The sequence below is a fragment of the Falco peregrinus genome, chromosome 10 (genome assembly GCF_023634155.1).
Source record: "Falco peregrinus isolate bFalPer1 chromosome 10, bFalPer1.pri, whole genome shotgun sequence".
NCBI lineage: Eukaryota > Metazoa > Chordata > Aves > Falconiformes > Falconidae > Falco > Falco peregrinus.
This window is the reverse complement of record NC_073730.1, coordinates 17,132,051-17,155,091: the sequence shown is the minus strand read 5'-3', so window position 1 is coordinate 17,155,091 and position 23,041 is coordinate 17,132,051. Positions and strand designations below refer to the sequence as shown.

The 23,041-nt window shown below is 34.2% G+C and overlaps 1 protein-coding gene across 1 annotated transcript in view; it reads right to left on the bottom strand.

Annotated features, from left to right (window-relative positions):
- HFM1 (helicase for meiosis 1) overlaps positions 1-23,041 on the bottom strand; it is a 38,190-nt gene that overhangs the window by 1,693 nt on the left and 13,456 nt on the right. The window contains exons 13-34 of the mRNA XM_027788299.2: positions 22,903-22,991; positions 22,009-22,052; positions 21,823-21,924; positions 19,610-19,755; positions 18,038-18,132; positions 17,092-17,225; positions 16,119-16,166; positions 15,498-15,578; positions 14,804-14,895; positions 14,015-14,121; positions 13,875-13,922; positions 13,567-13,664; positions 13,351-13,482; positions 10,422-10,507; positions 9,339-9,422; positions 8,157-8,314; positions 7,360-7,463; positions 5,193-5,288; positions 4,647-4,765; positions 3,719-3,801; positions 3,453-3,562; positions 240-338 (exon numbers count right to left, since the gene is read on the bottom strand). Coding sequence (XP_027644100.2) covers positions 240-338; positions 3,453-3,562; positions 3,719-3,801; positions 4,647-4,765; positions 5,193-5,288; positions 7,360-7,463; positions 8,157-8,314; positions 9,339-9,422; positions 10,422-10,507; positions 13,351-13,482; positions 13,567-13,664; positions 13,875-13,922; positions 14,015-14,121; positions 14,804-14,895; positions 15,498-15,578; positions 16,119-16,166; positions 17,092-17,225; positions 18,038-18,132; positions 19,610-19,755; positions 21,823-21,924; positions 22,009-22,052; positions 22,903-22,991 — 2,155 coding nt within the window. The remainder of the gene's footprint in view (positions 1-239; positions 339-3,452; positions 3,563-3,718; positions 3,802-4,646; positions 4,766-5,192; positions 5,289-7,359; positions 7,464-8,156; positions 8,315-9,338; positions 9,423-10,421; positions 10,508-13,350; positions 13,483-13,566; positions 13,665-13,874; positions 13,923-14,014; positions 14,122-14,803; positions 14,896-15,497; positions 15,579-16,118; positions 16,167-17,091; positions 17,226-18,037; positions 18,133-19,609; positions 19,756-21,822; positions 21,925-22,008; positions 22,053-22,902; positions 22,992-23,041) is intronic.

Genomic DNA, 23,041 nt, shown 5'->3' with positions numbered 1-23,041 from the left:
GCAGTTGTAGGCCATCAAAAAATTCTTAAGTATGACTTTCTCAACTCTCCCTTCCATATTAGATTTGCCTCAATATAACTGACATTCAAGGTAGAGTAATAAATCTGGGGGTCAAGTCAATTAACCAAAAAATTTCAGGTAGTTCTATTCATTGCATACTGTAATGAATTATTCTCAAAGAATAGCCTGTAAAATAATTTGTACATAGGAAACAAAGAATTCTGTTAAAATAACCTTACCTAATTCTCTACTGGCAAAATTGCTAGCAAATACTAATTTCTCGTCATCAATATCATCCCAAACATCATCTCTCAGTTCAAAGTCCACATGCAAACCATCTGAAAAACAACATCTGCTTTCATGAGTATCCATCAAGTTATACATTAAAGATTTTTAAGCTTTTATTTTTTTTTATGCCATTGTTTCTTGCTTCTTCTCACTCACAAACACTGAATGTTTCCAAGAGAAAGCTGCAACACATTTGTAATAGACAAGCACAACAAAAACTTTTCTCTTTTATAACCAATTGTTTAATCTATTGAAAAGAGGATTGTCACATATGCACTTTTTCCTCAGCGTTATTTTGAGAAAAGGTAGTCTCAATGTAGATTCTAGAAAAACAGGCCTTATAAAAATCACTGCAATGTCATTCTTTGCCTTTGTCAGAAGCATTGTTTGATCCAAATTTAATACTTCTGGTTCAGTCCTTTCTTCTCTCCAGTTTTCCAAAACACTCTGAACGCTGTCTTCTTCCTGTACATCTAATGCCTAAGAACTAATCATGACAAACACATTTTTAAGCATTGTTGTTAGAATTCTTAATTAAAATGTGATAGTTAATGTTTTTAAATACTTTTTTTCTGGTGCAAAGACTGCTTTCCTGTTTCCTCTCTTACTCTCTTTCTTTCCCATTTGTTTGTTCTATTCTCTTTTTTCATCATCAATACAATTTTCTCTGCTATTTTTTTCCTATCTGCCTTCTGCCATACTATCCTCCAGCATCAGACAGTGCTGTAATCTTCATTCTGTTTTCATGGCTCTAATACGCCTAAGAAACCCAGGTTTTCCTAAGAGATCCAGGTTTCCCTTTCAACAGAGGGGGAGGAGGACAGGCTCAAATCAAAAATCCCGTTCCACAGACACTGGCAACATCAGGAAGGTACTGCTACTGTAATTTTGGATGTGCACAGTCAGCATGGCGCATTATGTCACAGACATACAGATTTTAAATAAATTATAGGTTTAGGTGACTACAATTTCACAGTATATTCTTAAGTACCTACTTTTTTTATGGAATGGCAAGATACCATATTACAGATGCAGTTAATGCTATAAAAATCATATAAACTGATGCCTTCATTAGAACTATATTTGGTGCATTTTTTTAAATGCAGCCAGCCCAATCAATATGTCCTGGGTTACCTTTTCTGCTACTGTTCAATGGAGATGTTTTTTAATTAGCAGTATCTGCTATGTCCTCTTCATCCTGTATGATTTGCCTCAAGACATGCTTGAGCACAGACTACAGCTATACTGGTACACTGGAACATCTATCTGTCTTCCCATGACTTTACTCTTTTAACACAATCGTATCACACACTAACTGCCTGCTCCCCTCCCTGCACCCCCACCAGCAACTGATGGTATGGCTATGCTATGGTCTTCCATCTTAAGACTACATAGCAACTACAGCAGGAAAATATGAAGCATTAAAGGAATAGGATTACAATGTCATCGTCAAAATATTAAGTAAAAATGAAATTATAGAATCATAGAACAGTTTGGGTTGGAAGGGACCTTAAAGATCATCTAGTTCCAACTCCCCTACCATGGGCAGGGACACCTTCCACTCAGCCAGGTCACTCAAAGCCCCATCCAGCCTGGCCTCGAACGCTTCCAGAGATGAGGCATCCACAGTTTCTCTGGGCAAACTGTTCTAGTGCCTCACCACCCTCATAGTGAAGAATTTCTTCCTTGTATCTAATCTAAACCTACCCTCTTTCAGTTTGAAGCCATTCCCCCTTGTCCTGTCTCCACATGCCCCTGTAAAAAGTCCCTCTCCAGCTTTCCTGTAGGCCCCCATTAGGTACTGGGAGGCAGCTGTAAGGTCTCCTCAGCCTTCTCTTCTCCAGGCTGAACAAGCCCAACTCTCTCAGCCTATCTTCATAGCAGAGAAGCTCCAGCCCTCTGACCATCTTTGTGGCCCTCCTATGGACTCGTGCCAACAGGTCCATGTCCTCCTTAAGCTGAAGGCCCCAGAACTGAATGCAGTACTCCAGGTGGGTGTCACGAGAGCAGAGTAGAGGGGGAAAATCACCTCCCTTGACCAGCTGATCATGCTTCTTTTGATGCGGCTCAGGATATGGTTGGCTTTCTGGGCTGCAAATGCACATTGCTGGGTCATCTTGGGCTTCTTGTCCACCAACACCCCAAGTCCTTCTCCTGAGGGCTGCTCTCAATCCATTTTCTGCCCAGCCTGTATTTGTGCTTGGGGTTGCCCTACCCCATGTGCAGGACCTTGCGTTTGGCCTTGTTGAACTTCATGAGGTTCGCACAGGCCCACCTCTCAAACCTGTTAAGGTCCCTCTGGGAGGCAACACTTCCCTCCAGCATGTTGACCGCACCACACAGCTTGGTGCACTGAGGGTGCACTCAATCCCACTGTTCACATCACTGATAAAGATGTTAAAATTACACAGTATAGCTGACAACACTTAAGGAGATATGAACAAGGTAATGTTTCAATTCATTTCAGCTCAGTGTTCCTTCTATGTCTGAGTATGACCTAACATCAGAACTGCTACTTATTAGCCAAATTAAACAAAACATTATTCACATCAATCTGTTGTCAACAAATAAAATAGCAAAGTAATACCGGCAGGAGAACATCATATTTATATACTGATAATGAAGACTGATCATTTAACACCAAATGTAAAAACATTTGTGGCCTTTCCAGTGGAAAAGAAACAGAAAGAGGAAATTTGCTTCCAGACGGAGATGTTTTGCTAGTTATGAACTCAGTTACTGAACGGTCACATTTTATCGACTACCAAACAACAGCTCATGTTTCACTAACTTCTTCCAGCAGAAAAGAAAAATAAGAAAATGTATAGATATAATTATATGTATAATCCCCTGCATTACAAGTGGATTCAGTGGAAATACATTACAGTCATACCTTTCAGGAAGTATTTGTAGATTTGGACCCTGCTATTTTTGATTCAGTCATTAATGTTTTATTTAAAGGTACTTTTAGATGCTTAGATCTACATTAGAAATTCTTACCAACACCAGAAAGAAAGCCAATTAAGGCCACTACATTTCCCTACACATTCAGTGTTCTATAATGCTACACTTGTTGCTGTAGCGATTTCAGCCAGTTTGAGCTTACAAGTATATTCAAATCAAAATAGTGAAAATCATAATTTCAAACATTAGCAATAACTTACTAATCTTTCCATAATTCCAGGATTGCAGTTGTTGCTGAGGTACTCCTAAGTTATTAACATTATCTACCTGGTCCACTGAAGGTGAAGAAGATGACTGTTTATTGCTAGACCTATTAAAAATAAAATAAAATCAGTGACATGTCAGTAAAACAGTTGCAGAAAGTTGCAAAATAATTTTGTTCAGAAAACAGTTTTTAGTTGTTACAACTTCACATACTACCTAAAATAAGACAGATTTCTTTTTTATTACTTATGTTATTCAGTACCTTGGCAATGCTGGCAACAAAGATTTAGGTGTAAAAACAAATTGCTGGAGATCCACATTTTGAGCTTGATTTAACATCTGCATCTAAAGAAAGCAGATTATTGTAACTGGTAAGATATAAACATATTGAAAACAATTTTTTTAACAGTCTTAATGACATAATTTATACTGTATCAGTTAGCATAATTTTTAAAGATCACATAGAAAATCTTTCTTAGGTCTGCATATCTAATGTAATCAGTTAAAGAGGCTTGAATTACATGCTTCTAGTGGAGTTCTTCAAGAACCCTGGCAAAGTGAGACTGGTTATCACTCTCATCTGTATCAGCTATAGGCTAAATCATTCTTTATTGCAAACAAACAAGCAAACAAAACTGTGAGGAGGAAATAAAACATTCCAACATCTCAACTGCCATTCTTGCTGCAGAAAGAGCTATTTTAGTACTAGATTCAAAGGGATAAAGTATAATCCATGGAATCTTTCAGAGGTTAAAAGCTAACATGGTTGGGTTTTTTATAAAGAATTGGATCTACCTGTCAATGCAAAAAGATCTCTTAGTAGCATTACTCTGATAAATACCACTATTTGTTTTCATTTGGGTCATACTTTGCCAAAACCAAGTCACAGTACAGTACCTTCCAATGATGCCTCTGTACCTCACCCACCACAATCTATCCAATGCCATAAAAGTAAAACTGAAGAGCACATGCACAGAAGTGGACCGTTGGAAGTGCTCCAAACAGCAACAGAACCTCTCAAAAGATTCACAGACCTTTACTTTTGTACTTCTTTCCTTTTTGCATTCCACACAGAAAAGACAAACTTGGATGTTCATATTTAGTTATATAACTATCTCTGCAAACAATGTGTACAAATACATAACAGATTAAAATAAGTCTATTCAACGGCTGACTGTACTCAAACGAACCTTTAACCGTTTTACTGGGGGTACAGATGAAATTGAGTTTCTGCTCCTTAAATCAGCTAGGTACAAAGAAAACTTTGAATCTCCGTTTGTCTCAGACCTTTGAGGTACTCCAGTTTTACCTGAGAAATGGAATTAAAATAATCTTCAGTTTAGCTTAGAAAGGATAAATCCTAAATCTTTCCAGATCAATGGAAACTTTGCCATCAAGCTTAGTATCTTCTATTCAAAGATCCTAAAAGATTTAACACACTAATTAAAAGATTTAATGCACAAATATTTATATAAAAGTGTAACATTTGCTCTTTGACATTGATCTTAAATCATATGCTAGAGGTTCTGAAAAATATTATTGATCATTTTAGTGCCCATAAAAGTGTTTTTGAAAAAGCTTTTTATTACTGCTTTTATGACTGTATCGTAGCAACAATGCAGGCCAGACTCTCTGGCTTACATTGCTTCTGTTAATGTAGCTACTGGTGTAAATTAAGCTATTCTAAATTATATTCGTCTAAAAGTAATAGAAATAGTAGATTTAATGAAACTCACAGCAGTCATGTCCACATGCATCTTTATTTTTACAGCGATGGTTGCATTCTCTGTTTCCATATTTCTTGTAAGTAATCCCTTGTTTAGATCTGTCTCCTAGATAAGCATAATACATAAATGCTCACTTTTTATTTCATGTGTATTGTTGAGGGAGTACTTCATGCAGTAAAAGATGGGCTAGAAGTAATCTGGGTCACTAGAATTTTGTTGCCTTCAACAAAACTTTGGGCTGCTCAAACAATGTAATTTGAAAGAAATTAATCAATGCTATTGAAAAAGAGGCACTATGACATGCTCAAATTCAAACAGTAATATTAGATACCAAACATCCACAATTTTTCTTAATTTCAAATTCATCAAAGAACTGCACTGCAGTACTTGACAAGCGGAAGCAGCATCATCGTATTTATTATACTTGAGATAAAACCAGTATGGATAAATAAAGACCTAGCTCTCTACTGAAAGCAAAATTCAATTTTCTGTTGACTTTGTTATTAACCAGATGTTCTGATCTGATCATTTACCTGAATCTACTTTTGCTGCTGGCAGACTTTGTGGTGAACCACAATACATATCAAGTGAAGACTCAGCTTTCAGTTTTTGATTTGTAATCACTTTACTTCCCACTTTTTCTGGTGTTAAGTAAAAGGCTTTATATGCTTGCTGTATATCAAGGCCAACTTTGAAAAAAGAGAAACATATTTAGAATTGCTACTAACTGTTTCTAAACTACTGATTACCTTCAGTTTTTTTAAAGAGTTTAAGAAAGTATAACTGTTATTAAAAGATCATGGAAATTTGTTAAGATAATGTAGCATTGAAAGCACACTATCATATGAACAGATTCTTTATGACAGAGATTAATGAATCCAAACATTCAGAATTAAAGACATGGTTACCAGATGAGTAATAAAATTAGGCCCTCGAACACAATTTTTCTGTATTGTTTTAAAACTACATTTATCTATGGTTTTGCACTGTTGATGTAATTTTAACTTTAAAATTGTACTACAGTCTGTGTTAAAAGAGTATCACCAGCTCTGCACAGGCAAAGTTGAGTATGTTGATAGTTCTTTTGAAGCTGGATGCTAATAATGGTTCTAGTTCTAATTAAGATTCATATCAGGCTATAAGAGACCATTTATAAAATAGTATTTTTGTCTTTTATTAGGCAAATATTGCTGGAAAACCACACAGGCTTTTTAAAAATGAGAGATTTCCTTCAAGTTTGAAACAGAATCAGATTTTAAAATAAGTAGAGACTAAGGAGACCTGCTTTTAATCTAACTTCACTGTTACCAATTTCAGAGAAATTAACTGTTGTTTTGAGTTTTAATGAACTCAGTACAACATGTAGACAGCTAAGTAGTAAAAAAAGGACTATTTTTTCTTCATCTTTATTTGGTTAGAAAAACTCCTTTTTCCTGAGCCACAAGTTTAGCCATAGGAATACAGATTATTCCAGACTTGATTATTGCAATAGTCTTAATATTCAATGTTTATCATGAAAGCAGCAAATACACTTCAGTTAATCTAGCACACAGCAATCTTCTTTAAATTCTGTCATCATGCCCCACCTGTAATACAGCCAGTCTATTTTCAAATTGTATTTCAAAGTTCTATGTTTCAAGGTCACCACTGTCTCTCCTCATCTGCTGCTATAGTTCCAATTCAATGGAAATTGACACTGAGGGGACCAATGTTTAAATCTACACATGTTAAGGCACAAAATTTTCCATTGTAGAAATTTCTTGCTAGTAGTAGAGATGAATCCATATCTAATACTTTTTTATCGCAATGCAAAACCTAACCATTCACAAAGACAGCTCTTCCCAGCATAAATAACCTATCAATAGGTTATCACTACTGAAAGTTAATTCAACTTGAAGGTGAAGGGCAAAAGAAAATTCTAATCTGCATCAACAAAGAAAGATACTATCTCCTAGTAGCAGTTTTGATGTTTCCCAGTTCATTAATATGCTAGTAAATGAAACAGATGCAATTAGGACTTCTAGATAATACTCAAGTCAGTAAAAAAACATGTAATATAGTTTTGTTTCCAGATCAGTTAATTTTATTATATTTTCATCCTGATATAGTCTTCTAACAATTTATTCAAAATTTTACTGTATTTGTTTTAAAATTATAAGCATACCCATCAACCTACCATAATCAGAACTAATTAAATTTATACTAATGTCCTCTGATTTAAGAGCTCTTTTCACTTCAATTTTCTTTGTCCAATTTCCAGTTTTCAGCAGCACAGAATCCCTGTAATGTAAAGTTTTGTTAGACACAGACAATGAACACAAGACTGTATGCTATGGCACCTGTAACCAAGTGAAAGAGCTTTTATTTGGTTTTAGTTCTTGTTTGATAAGTGGCCTAAGAATAACCTTCCAATAATATATGATTTATGGCCATCAGAGAGCCAGGATCCTGCAGATCAGTTTCAGTTCTGCCAAGAGTGCCAGACTTTGGCCAGAACTCACGTAAAGGTCACACAGTTGGAAAAGATTTTGTTTCTCCTTTCCTGTTTGCTCAAAGAGTATCTTAGCCAACTGGAGAATTTAATTCCATCTCTGAGTGAAAAAAAAATTGACAATATGATATAGTTAAAGAAATATAGCCAATAAGAGTAAGTAGCAACTTGAGAATCTATCTTTTTAACAGGTATTTTACTTGTTCTGCATTTATGTGGAAATTATTATGACTTCTATAATATGACATCAGTGTTGTACAAAGATGTACACTCTACTGACAAGCACACTGGCATGTTTTGCAGGTGTCTGAATCTTGTGCAGCATTTTAAATGACAACAGTGACTAGAAAATACTATAGGATAAAGAATAATTTTGTACCATTTGTCATCAGTAGAAATTATTGCAAAAACTGCAAGTCACAGAAAGGATTAAAAGTCAATACCCTTAAGAAATGTGAGGCAAAAAACCTGATCATACATACATAATTTTCTGATTAAAAATGACTCGGTTGTCAGCATCTCCTATGACCAACGTAACATAATGAAAGTCTGTTGCGGTTCTCTTTGTCTGTAGCTGCTCATAGTTTGTTAATTTGACAGTTACTAAGATTTCAGCCAATGTATCACTGTATTTTGGAAGCTAGGAAAAAATTATACAGAAGATGACATAACTAATAAAATATGCAAAGTAAAATATACGCCCTTCCATAAATTCCTAACTGTTGATACAAGCACAAAAGCTCAATTCAATTTCAATCTGTGATACAATTTTTGTTATTACTGTATAGTAGTGTCTCAGAAAAACTTGTCCATAACTGAATATCCTACATTTGAAAAAGTATTGAAAATAAAAGGCATTCTACATTAAGCCTTTGGAAAAATCATCCTCTGTTAAATGCAAAGAAAACGATGTAAGAAGAGAACAAGGTATATTTTGGCATCCCAACATTCCTCTGTAAGACATTTATAATTGTTAAAACTTTCTTCTGAGAATAACTTTAGAGATCTAAAATAGATATATATTGTGCTATAACACAATTTCACACATTTAATGAGTTTTTAACTTCAAAGGTGTCTTTATTTATACAAACTTCATGAGACACTTTAAGGCTATTTTTCAGATTTTGCATTTCAGAGAGGTACGGTGGCTATGTGACCTGTTTAAAGACAAAATGCATACCTGAACCTCAAAGCTCCTGATTGCATATGGAATTGCACCCTTCTTTTCAAAGGGCACCAGCTAGGTTAATGTCATAATTTACTGTTTCTCTATATTCCTAAGTGTGATGTAGAAGATAAACATGACTTCATGCTTCTTCAGTAAGTTTTATATGGACGTTTTTCTGTCCCTAGTATTTGTTTATATTCAAGATAGACCAGACCTCTTAGACTCACATACAAAGCTAGAATGTGGAATATACTGGTTTACATCTGTAACATAAACCGCTATTAATGAGAGACACACTATTGTGTTATAGGAAATGTCTATTCCAAGGCTCTCCTTCAGTGTTTAGAAGTTTGGTTATACACACTAAGGTGGAAGGAGGCAACAAATATTGTGTGATCTTCTATCAGTGAAGGCTCAAAATTTCTTATAGTTAGTATTTGCTCTTTCATTTCAAAATATCAGCATAAAAACATAAAATAAATAAAAAAACATTTACCTGTTCAATGTCCAGTTCATATTTTGGAAGGTGCAAAACAGATTCTTTTATCTGGTTTCCAAAAGGAGGATGTCTGTTTAAAATCTGCAAAGATTTATTTTTGTTTCTGAAACATCCAGCTGATCAGAGATGCCAACAGAAATGTAAATCTAAGGAACCAAAGCCATTGTACTAATGATACTATCAACAAAAGCCCTTATCACTCCTGGTTCTTTACTGTTAGAGATGTCCAGAACAGCAACATAACCAAAAGAAAATTCCAATACTTTTTCATATTGCTACCACTTCTGTTCAGGTAACGGCCACCGAACTATCCAATGACCTCAAAACCTGACTACTCAAGTTTTATATGAGGTGGCTTTTCCATGTTGCCCTAGCTTCAATCAAAACTAACAAAAATAAAATTAATGACAGGAAAAATGCAAAAGGAGGCAGAAAACAGAAATCAAATTCCTAAAGCCAAAACAGAAAAACCCAAGTAAAATCAGTTTCCTTTAGAAATCCACTATATCTTCCAGAACACAGGAAAAAGTTTCCTCAGAAAAGGAACCAAGAGCCAAAGATTTTATCCTGGGGTAAAAGCTAACTTCCCTAAAATAAGAAGTGCATTATAGATGATTCAGAAGAATTTTATTCTATTACTATCTGTAACTAAAACTAGCAATAATGGAAATTCAGGATTGTTATCATTAACATACATTAAGAGAAACTATAAATACATATTGCCTTTTTAATTTTTTTCTAAGTCCTAAAAGGGAAATGCATATTGCCCTTTGTTTCAAAGCATGTTAATGATGAAATTCTACATACTTAAGCAACTGCTTTCCAAAACCAGCCAAATCAGTGAAATCATCCACATAAAATTTGCTAGAACAAAACATCACACACATTTTCAAGGAAAAATAGCAGTAGCCACATACTTTTTTAAATTTACTAGTATAAATGAATAAATGACTTAAACCACTCAATTTTGCTGACAATCATATAGCAGACCTATATTAACAATGCTGCTTTTACTGGTAACACTATTAATAATCAATATTTTCCTTACTAAATAGTATATTATATTATATAATAGATTACCAATTCAAGTTCCCTCGCATTTATGTCTTCTATTTTCTTAAATGATGTCAGCCCAGCGTTTACCATAATGTTTGACAGTGATACACCTGTGAAAAATTTAAGTTTTTTATGCTTTTAAATGACAATCACTAACCTCAAATTATTCTCAACTGCATTATAACAGGTAAAACCAAAGCAGAAATCATTCTGCAGTATGTTTGTCCCAGACTTCTGCAAAGCAAATCACTAAATTTCTGTTCAGTTGATGAAATATTTAATATTATTTAATTTCACTTATCCATTAGCAAAGAGAAAAAGAAATGCAATACAAATCAAACATGAAAACATTTGGTATTTCAATACTGAAAATTTTTAGTTACATTTTCTAGAGTAAAACAGATTTTAGATCACTTTCTACAAAAGTCAAGAAACGTGTTCTGCATATACATGATGGAAAAATCAAGTTACACAACATTCAGAATTTTTTTCCCTACCTAAGAAACTGTAAGTATGTTCAAGTCACAAGGATCTCAATGTGTTGTGAGCAAGCTAATAGTGAAATTCCCTCAAAAAATATTTATTATAATTTTCTAGGAGTCTGCAGATTTAGCAAAAAATTTTCCTATGCCCTATCTGCCACAAAAGTAGACTGGCAGAGAATTCCACATACAATCTTATTCCTCTTCATGATTCCCAGTTCTTTCAAACTTCCAGTGAGACTTTGTCATCACAGCGTATGAAAGGGTGTTTCCCTTAACTGGAACTACAGACTACTACAATAATTGCAAAAATTGTAGACAAAAGACAGTACCAATACTCATGTGGATTCTTCACACATAATTATGTAGAAACAGTAAAACAGATCTGAAAATTAAGTGGAAAACCTCTCAAAAGACTCATGGGTTGCTTCTTGGAAGACACTAAAGCAATCTTACTCATTCCAACTCAAGAATTAATAATTTAGAGAAACAGATGATCTTTTGTCCTTTTATGTATATTTGAACATCTTTTGGGGTTGACTTAGGAAAAGCATCTTCTGCCATCACCCCTCTCCTTTGCAAAAGCTCTGCAAACAATCTGAAGACTGAAGATTCTCACATACTACTTCCACAGCTACTCTAGTTAAGGTTGGTGCCTTGTTTCTTTGTAAGTGAAACTGCAGACTGGTTCTTTTGCCATAATTCCTAAAATGGCAGAAGGGTTTCCACCAAGCGAAGACAATATGAATAAGATTTTTTTTCTCTTTGTCTTTATCTATTTCTGAACAAGAAAAAAACAGAGGTGGAAATCAAACTGAAAAAGTAGTAAAGGTGGTAAAATCCTGTACAGCAACTGATCATTATCCTGTGTGCCAGAATAAGAAATGACAATCAAGCATATCATACAGCAACAAGAGGAAGCATCATTACTGGACAAGAGTAAAAAATTGAGATAGTTGTAGAAATGCAGTAAGAATTCAACTGAATCCTCAATCTCAGTTAAGGACAAATGTCAGTTAAAGAACAGTCAATCTTATAAAGGAAATACTGATCACTAAAGGCTTTTTTTTAAAAAATTAAAAAACCAACATACTGAGATAAAAGTTTAAAAAATTGGGACTTCTGAATACATTACATGGTATCAGTAAATTTCTGTGAGCTTAAACAATTCACTTAACTTCACAAAGACATAGAATAGGCTTAGCAGCCATAGCATCATGGAGGTCAAGAAGAGGCATCAGTGCAACATGTGATTCAGGAAAAGAGAGTGAACTGCCAGCAGACAGTTCAAAAGAAGTCTGTGGGTGGAACAAATGGAACTTTTAAAGTTAGTAATTCTTTGTAATATATGCTGCAAAAGCAACAACAGCATAAGAAAAAAAAATAAAAAAAGAGATGTGTATCTATAGCACTTCCATTAGTGAAAAATTAAACCTGACTTTATTCTATTGAATATAACATACAGGAAACGATTTGTCTATACTGCAAATGCCATGTCTATCTCACTTATCCTAACCCCCTAGAAATGCTGAAAATAAAGTAGATCCCTCAGCTGACCGTGTGCACGCTGGCACAGATCCAGCAGTGGAAATGGGTTCCCACCACATTGTACTGTGCTGTGCACAAGCTAACAAGCCCTGTCCCTTGCTCTGAATCCACATGAATGAAGCAATACAGCTTCTGAGCTGAGCTGGCAAGGCTGTAATGTACTGCACCATATGGATCCTCTGGTTTAGGTATTCTCAAACTTTCAGACCTCTGTATTATAAAGTTCCATACAGAGCAGATGTGTCTTTAAAGAAATACAGAGAACATTGCAGTGAATTCTGAAAGCATGAAGGTATGATCAGACCAGACATCAAAGCAGGAAGCTATACTCTTATCTCAAACAAGTATAACTACATTTTTGGAATACAGAGGACTCCAAAATTTCTCAACTTCTTTTCAAGTAATTATGACAAGTCTGTATTTCCAGCTAGAAGTTCATTCAGTAACAGGATACAGTAAAAGGAAGATGATAATTAGAAACTTGTGATCCTCGTGTATAACAACTCCATGCACAGTAAATTTATTTCTATTTCATGATTCCTATCCACGTCAATGCAAGTTAAAGAGCTTTCATAGATATGAGTAACAGGACCTACAGTGACAGCTGTTTGGAAAGGAAGGCATAGCCTAGTCAGAGACGTGCAATCACACAAATGTGGAATATGCCCAAGATACTGAGATGAACATTACGAAAAAAGAACAACTGTGAAATACTTTGAAAGCCTGAAGAAAATTATTAAATTGATTACTTTTATCTTTTATCAGGACAGACTACTCTGATAACTGTGGTACTTCACTGTGGCAAATGCATAATTAGGAAACCCATTTAATTATGGAAGCAGACATCCTAGAAATTACTAGGCTAGTTATGAGTTTTGATTCTCTATCAGATTACACCTTTCTAATTTCTGACTAGTACCTACCGATTTTTTCCAATTGTTTAGACACATGAAGTGAATTTTCCCACAGTTTGCACCTGAAACACTTTGCTAAAATCACAGAGTTTAATAAAGCAGAAAAGTTGTCCTTACATGATGCCAAAAAGTCAGATAACCCTGTAAAAATAAGGTTGACTTGTATTAATCAAATAAAATGTAGCTTGTTATTATAAGAACAAAAAGTATTAAATTTTACCATACATCGAGTAACTCTTAAGCCATTTCTAAATATTCTGCCAGTATCTTGTGTCAAAGTAAAGTCTTGAATGGGAATACATCCTAGCTGAGCCTGAATAAGACTGAAAAAAAATTTTTTTTGGTATACAAGCCATACTGTGAGAAAAGTATAATAACATAAAAGCTTCTACTGGAAAACAAAATAAAATTCTGAATAGAAACAATGAAATACAAGGTCTGATCTATAAAACAGTACAAATTTTAGCAGGGACTCCAACAGCCATAAAATGACAGCTTTTCAATAAAAAGTAACAACACAATCTAATACTTACCAGTTTATTTTCATTTCTCTTGTTTTTATCTTCCCCACCAATGGAAACCTATACACAAAAATATACATATTTTCTGCTATTCATTTTATTTATAGCTAAAAAGATACTTTCCTTTTTCAATGTATTTATTTTTTTTATACCTGATAGTTATTTTGTCCTTGTCCTTATTCAAAGTGTTCAGTATTTTCTTTTCATTTATTCTTAACTTGACATCCAGAAATTCTGTGCATTTGGAGATCATTGTAATCTGTAACAATTTAACCTTTTTATTAATTGTTTTTCTTTGCCACTTTTTCTTCCACTTCCAACTTTTTTTTTTTTTTTAAATCAACCACACTGCTAACACTTCATGGCGTACAAGACAAATATAAATTGTTTTTACTATCTGTTATGTATTGCACTTTCTTCATACTTCAGTAACAAAGATAGCCATAGGAGAACAGGCATTCCTTTTTTTCATGGCCAATCTGTTCTACCATGGTATTTGTTTGAAAAAAAAAAAAAAGTCTTTTCTGACTTAACAGTGGCAGTAACAACCTGTTATCTGACAGAGGAAAATTACTTAAAACATAAAGACAATAACATTCCTTTAAAAGTAAAATCTGCTCTCCATGTAGCTGGTTTTTGCAATAAGAAATAACTACTGAACCACAAACCAGTAGTTTTTAATACATAGACAAAACAGCTTCAGTAACTTTACATCTTTATAAGCAAGGTTAGTGAGGGGAGAAAGAGTTGGAAATGAAAAGATCTGAAAGTACAAAGCCTCAAAAATACTCCATGTGACATTTAATTAGATGTATTCTCCAAAACTTTATATAAACAAAGCCTGAGCTCTTTAAAGGAAATAAGAACTTCTGCTTCTTATCTTTGAATATGTTCAAAATCAATTGAACATATGTAAATTTTCTTGAAAAAGTTAACATTACCAATTCATTTAATGTCTCTGTTCCTTTCATTGTGAAAAATTGTTTCACTGTATCAAATGCAATATAATACCAGGCCATTAATCTTCCAGTCTCTGTAAAAGAAGAATATAACTTAAAAAAAAATATGCCAAGTATTTTTTTTAAGTCGCAAAATCAAATTAATTTTCTTATTACAGGGCTCTATGAGATTTACCACCACTGACTCAGCACGTTATTGCCCCCAGCTGTCTGATGGATAAGACTAACCCCATCATAGAGTGCCAGAAAGAAACATGCATCAGTTACAGTTTTCTCCAATAGAGATAAATTCATACGAATATGCCAGGCTGAACTGTGGTTGCTGAGAAGCCAACCACCTCTAGCAGAGGATTGTAGGGAAAAGGAGTTAGTGATAAAATGTGTCCTTCATTGCCCTGTGTCACATCCAATGATCCTGTGGTAACATTCTGTAATTTTCTCCTAAACCACAACAAAATTTCCAGCAACAAGAGAAGATCTATTCATGGATCAATATTAAACAAATGAACTTCCATGAATTGTTAAAGAAACTTGCTCATATATTCTAGTCAAACAGTCTCTCAGATTCTACTCTCTACTATATGTGTGTACTCCTGTTAATGTATACTCCTATGACCCTTTGTAGTTCACTACTACCTCAACGTCACTTCTGAAAATTAGTTCATTTAAGTGTTACCTGTTGGTTTGAAATTATTTGCTTCATCCATCCTGATCAAATCAAAAGATGACAAATCATTTAAGTTCTTCAAACACAGTTCTGTCAACAATTTGACAACATATGCATTTTTAGTACAAACAAAAAAACCTTATCAATGTACAAGTCAGAAACATCACCATCAGATTGCAATGAATGTATACCCAAGTAATTCCAGTGAACTGAAGCAAGAGTTTAAGAATGTGATCCTACTTCTATTAAAGTTGGAGGTTAACTTCTGCCTTGAAAAGTATAGGTTTTTGCAAGTATAGTAACAGAAATTAATGAAAGCAAATGAAATCAATCAAAGGAAAATTAGGAAGAATGACAAGCATCACAATTAAAGTGCTCTGCTCCCTATTTCTAAGTATGTATATGGCAATGAGGTAGATAAAGGCATTTAGTTTTTTTCCTCTATACAAGGAAAAGTTTTCCACCAGCCAAAATGTATTGATAGTGTTTCAAAACTATTAATAATTAAATAAAATCAACAGCACAACATAGTAAATTACATTTGTTCTGTGAATGGATCTATTGAAATTAATGGGTGAACCTGCCCTAAACCATAACATTTTATTGAAAAAAAGCTTAAAAGCCACTTACCTTGTAATTTTGCTTCAATTCCAATTTTATCCAAACCAGATGAAAAACCTTCATGAAAAGATGAAAGGCTTTTTAACCTAATACAATGACATACTTCCTCCTCAATATCATTACCCATCAAAACTGATCTGCTGATTTTCTGGGAGCCAGACAGATACCCCAAAGGCAAAAATTTGTAAGGATTTATTACATTGGGAACAAGTCAAAATCCTTACATAATGTAAGTATCTATGTATCAGTGAGTGACTGTTAGAACTGATGTGCAAAGGTAAAAGCTGCAGATATTCCCCTATGTAAAATATCAGAGTCCTAAAAGTTGCACAAATATCAGTGAGCAACTTCACATGTAGAGTTTTCCTATTTTAGAATATAGGAAGCCACCTAAAATGATGTAACATCCATTCAAGTACTAGATGTCCTATGTTCCAGTCCCATCTACAAATCCTTAAAAAAAAAAGTCTCCAGCAAGCGACCAATGACTTCATAATCGGGTGCAGAGCAAGTAGCCAGGAACCAAGTTATGGTCAGGGTTGGGGACTGAAAGGCTGTTCTGGGTAAGACAAACTGAAGACACCAGCATTAAGATTATTGAATATTTGTTTTAGAAAAACTATGAAATATTAGACTATTTTTTTTTCATAGCAGCAGATTACGTATTCATGCTGAAAAGTACAGTATGGCTTGATACTGCATTAATACATGGTCCAGTGTACTAAGATCAAAAGAAATAAATCATTATGAAGCTGTAAATGGCTTCTTCATAGTTTTTAAATATTATACTATGCTGAAACTCCTATTACTTATATTAAAGCAACTGAAACTGTTGCTCCTAAAAATGTTACAGGCCATATCACACATCTTGTTTTCAACTCCTTACAAAACAATAGACCATAAGAAAATGAAAGAAATAATATGGATCTAACACAACCCAGTATTGTAATTTAGATCAATTAAAAAGAAAAAAACAACAAACCATAATAAGCTGGATTTTTTAAGGATCTAATGTACAAGAATGTTGATCGTATCCATTTCAAAGCTACAGTGACATCTGTGACAGTATGTAGCACTATTTCTGCATTTAAGTGCTCAACAAGATGCTTGTGCAAACTAAGAAAAAAAAAAAAAGGTAAACGTATTTACCTATCAGTAGGACAAGAAGTGCTAAAACTACTGTTTGGGAAAAAAACAAATCAAAACAAACCCCTCCCCCTTCACCCAAAATCACAACAATTTTTATTTTTTAATGTTTTTTTTACTGTCAACTTTAATCAGTGAAATCATTAGAAAACAGTAAAGAATATGTAAATAATCAACAATGTAATTTGTTTATTATGGCTTAAGGTGCAGCAAGCAAAACCAAAAAAACCTGTCTACTGCGAAGTTTCACAATTATTTCAAAAACAAAGCTACCTACATTTAAAAGTTACAGCACAATGTTGATATCTTAAATATATTTGAAAAATTAAACCTTAACAAAATTGCATGAGCAAAATTTTCTGGTTAACCATTTAATGTACTAACTTTCCTACATATTTCTCTCGATATTCTGTTCACATGAAGTGAATTCTGTATTCTGGTATTTTTAGGATTCTATCATCTGAAAATTCAGAGATACAATCTGGGTTCAATTCTTGATTTTTGTCTTCACAATATATACTATTTCAGTTTCTTCAGTTCTCTAGCAGGAATCTACAACTTTTTTTTTGTTTCTTTTTTGTTTGTTCTGTTTAAGATGTTCTAAAGATGTTTTTAGCGGATAAACCAGTGGTTGTTAACTTCTGAAGAGCTTGATTTGATTTTCTTTAAATTTCTTTTAAACAGACCAAAAAAACCCCCCAAATCACCTGAAAAAACCACATTCTGTAGAAACTATGAAACATTGCTAACATCTATATAGTGTTACAAAAATGTTTTGTTACCTGCTCTCTATTATATCAGCACCATTTAACATCTGTATATACTTCTCCCTTGTACTCCAGCGAGTCATAATAACTGCTGTAGCTGTAGTGTCAAACTGAAAATTAAAACCACAAACAAAAATTGCTCTCTAGCTCTTACCAAAAAAATTGCAGTTGAATATGCATCACTTATCTGTTGGAACCATTAAAACTGTTTTCTTAAAATCCTTGTTGAAATGGCTGTTGAATGCCAAGGCCTCTCTAACTTAATTGCAAGTTCTAATTCATTTGGGCAGCAAGCAGGATCCGTGATTCCTGCCACTGCTGGCAGACAGGACAGTGCACCAGCCTATATGTGCTAATAATGCACATAGAGACATATTGAGAAATAGCACAAATCTGAACTGTTATTGACCTCTTTACAAGATCCACAGCTAAGGAAAGGATTCCTAAGCACAACTACAGAAAATAATTTACTGACATGAATTCTCTTTACTAATCCCCAAACATTAGAAAGTCTTGAAAGAACAGTCAAGCCTTTTATAATAAATTTTTTCATCATCTACTCTCAAGTCACCTCACTTTGTTTTTTTTTTTTGTAATGGAAAAAATAGTTAGACTGATTTATTGGTTTTCGTACAAGAAGTTTCCTGACTTTTGCATTTTTTAAGATCAGATTAGTGTATGTAATACTGAAAGGCAGATCTTGGTAATTGCAGTTCTTGACTCAGTAAGTTAAAGTGGCTTAGGATTCTGAGTCACAACTTTTAAAATCTTTCTGAATTACAGTTTCTAGCAAAAAAACCCAAATCAGTTAAGGAAGTTACAAATATTGAATTTCTGCACTACTTTAGATCTTAGGTCAAGATAAAATACTGTCATATACGCAAGACACCACAGTGGCTAACGTAAGCAGCCTCTGGAGACAGATGTTAAGTAAGCTATCTCCCATATTAGGCTTTATCTGCATATCTAAAAATTAGAAGACTTTAAAGTGTTAAGATTTAACATAAATTATTTGGAGACTTTAAAGAGGTATCATTAAAATAGCCATTTTTAAATCCCCCTCTTCCTTTTTACAAGCAAATAAATGTCTAAAGCCTTGTTAATACATAGCATTCTTGGCATCAGCAACCTCATGTGGAAGCACAATGAATTATAGTTTTTTGGAGATAGTATTTCTGACCCTCCCCCTCTACTCCACTTCTAACTTAGAAGTTATTTGTTCTGATGTTATGAGGACAAAAGCACATAGCTCTCTATACTATTCAATATCCCAGAATTTTTATCATGCAGTTTATAAGTTGTGTGCCAACTTCCTACTTTTTCTCTAATCCACATTCATTATGTATGCCAAATGTAAACTTTAGATCTTTTTCCACAGCAAAGCAAAGAAGTACTTTTTAATGGACAATACAAAAGCAAACATTTCTTTGTCAATCAAGAGGTTACCCAGAAGTCATTTAACTATTAATTACAACCCTTTAAAAAAATCAAATACCGCAGTAAAATTGTTGGTGTAGTTTCTTTGCCAATAATAGTTTCTACTGATCTGCCTATAGATAGTGTCAATATAATATAGCATTAACTTACTTGAGGCCTTCCTGCTCTTCCAATCATTTGCAGAATATCAGTTTCACTGTACTCTTGGAACACTCCTCCAACATAATGCATTGTGGATTTTATAACCACCAGATGTGCAGGTAGATTGACTCCCATAGCTAAGGTGCTAGTAGTAACTACATTAGATTAAAGTATATCGATTGCAAGATGAACACCATCAAAATGTCTGGCAGACACTAAATAAGTAGCAAATAAGTGACTAACTCTTGATTCCCAAAAGCTCTTATTTTCTAGTGAAGTCAGTGGGTGTTCTGCACCACAAAGAATTAGATGTAGATTACAGACATACATTTGCATTATAATTCCTGTGTATCTGATTGATCACCAGTATTCATTTATTATCAAGTGTTATTTAACAAATTACATGCCAGATATTTTTATTTAAACATTCCTTAACATTTGGATATTAACCAGAATCCAATCCGTCTTCAATTTAACAGACACACACTGAGAAACATTATTCATGTTTCTTCATGGATAGATATTTGAATATAGCCATGACTTCATCTTGCTTTGTAGTGATCAATACCTTTAAGATAGATTTATTTATTTATTTTTTAAGTCATCCATTGTTTATATCCATGGTACCAAACTAGAATCACCACCAATACTGTCACAATACCTTACCAATGCATACTCTCACATGGAAAACACCAGTCAAATTTGTGGCAAATTATCTCACACTCATGTTTTCTAATTTACTTTCTCTAAGGAATATATGGGGTGGCAGGAATTGAACATGGAAAGCCAGCTATAAAAGCCAACTATTCCACTAGGAAAACAAAGTATTAATGATTTTCCAGTTCTTTTTTGAAATGAAAGGGTAACTGAAATAAGTAACCATAGGTACATCAGGAAAGAAGAATCCAACCTAAACTAAAGGCATATCCACACCATTTTCTGAGAATATTACTGTTTTTCATATTGTGATGGTATGCAAAATGGGAAATTTGTCAAAGCAAAATGATCTAACCATAAAAATGTTGCGAAGAAAGGTTACTTACGAGCACAATCAGAGCTTCAGTCCATATGTATACACATACACACACAGTGGGTATACATACACTGTATTTCAAGACCAAAGAATTTTCCCCCTTTGCAGTATCTGTGAAAGGTGTGTTAAAACCCTACCCCCATCATACTCACAGACCTAGAAAGTGGAATATGCCCCATAGTCTTTTATTCCCCCCTCAGCTGTAGAATTCTAGCGTGTAATTCTAGTATCTCAGATGATTCTGAAATATTCATACAAACTATAAATTTCAAAGGACTTAAGTACCAATAAGCAACTTTGTATTCTTTCAGTGGTAGTTCATATGTATGTTCACATTGTGTTCAGCTGTGGCACAGGGTCTCAAAGTTATTTTTGCAAAGAACCACAGTCTCCCGAGATTTCAGAAAAGGCACTGCAGTTGGCAAAGCTGTTCACAGTGCACCATGCAGCCAAAGTACAGTAGATTGCAGGGATGCACAGACTTTTTAATACCACGGACCCTGCGAGTCTAGCAAGGTTACCAGAACACAGTAAGGGTATCTACCTTAAGTTTTCACAGTGAGCCACAACCACTATACAGGAAAGACAAAAAATCCATTAATCTTTCAGTGCTGTACACGAATCACACAAACAATTCTCCCCATAGGGTCTGAATCTTTTTACAGAAAAAGAAAGCCTGGATGAGATGAGCCCATTATGTCTCAGACACTTTCTCATTTCAGGTAACACAAAATGAAATACTTCTTAGGAACCTCCCCATCAGTCAAAACACCTTGCATGGGAGTTTGAAAATAATATTCCACCCATCTAAGAAGCCCTGCTGCAAAGCACACAAACAAAGAAAACGTCACGTGAACTCTGAGGAAAGACACACTAGAAGAGTTCCACCTCAACAGGATGGCTCAGAGGTATGAAAAGGAAATGGATGTGGCCAGACCTGTACAGACATATGAGGGATTATGACCTCCACGTATGCTGAAAAGAAGTTCTATGGTCTTTAGTAATAGTGTGTAAGTACACTCACAGGGTAAAAGTGCATGTGAAACACAAACACATCTTCATCTGGATTTCAAAAAGTAATTCCAAAGGTTAAACAAACTATAGAATCATAGAATATTACCACTTTGAAACTGCAGTCTTTTCAGCATATGTCAACAACATTCTAACTTTCAAAGTTGAATTTACTTACAAAGTACTGGTAAGTCTCCTACAGTAAAAGCTCCTTCAATTATTTTTCTGTCAGATATCTCCATACCCGCATGATGATAAGCCACACCATACATTAAAAGATCTGATAACGAAATAATTACATTCATCACTTGACTAGGTTTACTCAAGCATGTATTCACTCACAGAGCAGAGATGTTATATTTACCTCTCAGTCTGGAATCTTTCAATGCATTTGCAGACTTCTGTAATCTGTGCAACACAAAAAACCCCCAAAACTTCAAAATCACAAAACAGATTCACTAATGTAAGTGGAATATAAAAAAATGCAAGTATGTTTTTAAAATGCGAAAACAAAGCTTCATGGGAAACTAGATACACAATTACCTCAGGGAAGATTGTAAGATGCATGCCTTGACATGTACATTTTTTACACACTTTCCCATCGTTCTACTGTATTTGTGATTTTTAAGGATGTTCTTAGTTTTCAACTATGTGTTAGACTATCAAAAGGACATAGTTGTAAAATAATTTTAAAAATATATATTCTTTGGATATTTTCAACCATCACCTTTCCCATCTTCACAAAGGGAACAAACTGACTCTCTGGGGTAGCTGTTGCAGCCTTTCCAGCCCAGTCATCTTTCCATGTCAGGACCTAAAATCTAGACAGGTTGTTCACATAAGGCAAAGACTGTGTTTGAGGTCCAAAATCAGGAAATAGCTTCTGCAGCTGCCATGACTGGGCAACCCTGAAGTAAATTATAATTAACATGGGTTAGGGCTGTATTTATTAAAGGTATCTGATAATGCAAAGACTTCTAATGGCTTAACTTAAAACACTAGTAAGACCACATCCAATTCAACTACTCATATGCTTAATCTTTACACTATAAGGCCTTATAGGACCATAGGAATAAACATTTGTATGTTTAGAAAGCAGCTTTTAGAAACAACTTATGCTTGTGAAAAGTACCCTAAAAATCTGAGAAGTAAATAAAGCTTCTCAAAAGCAGAACCAGTTTACCAAAAAGAATGTTAACTATGATGATGACTTTGTTGCAGACACTCCTCTGCTAGAACAACTTGGATGTAAAAATACCTTTGTTTCTGTTCTATACTCAGTAGAAATTTAGCATCTTTTGCAAGAACAGAAGCGGCCTGCTGTACTCCTTTTCTTGTGGCACAAAACTGTAAGAAAAGATTTTATTTTTTTTAATCAACACTCTTAAGAAAGAAAG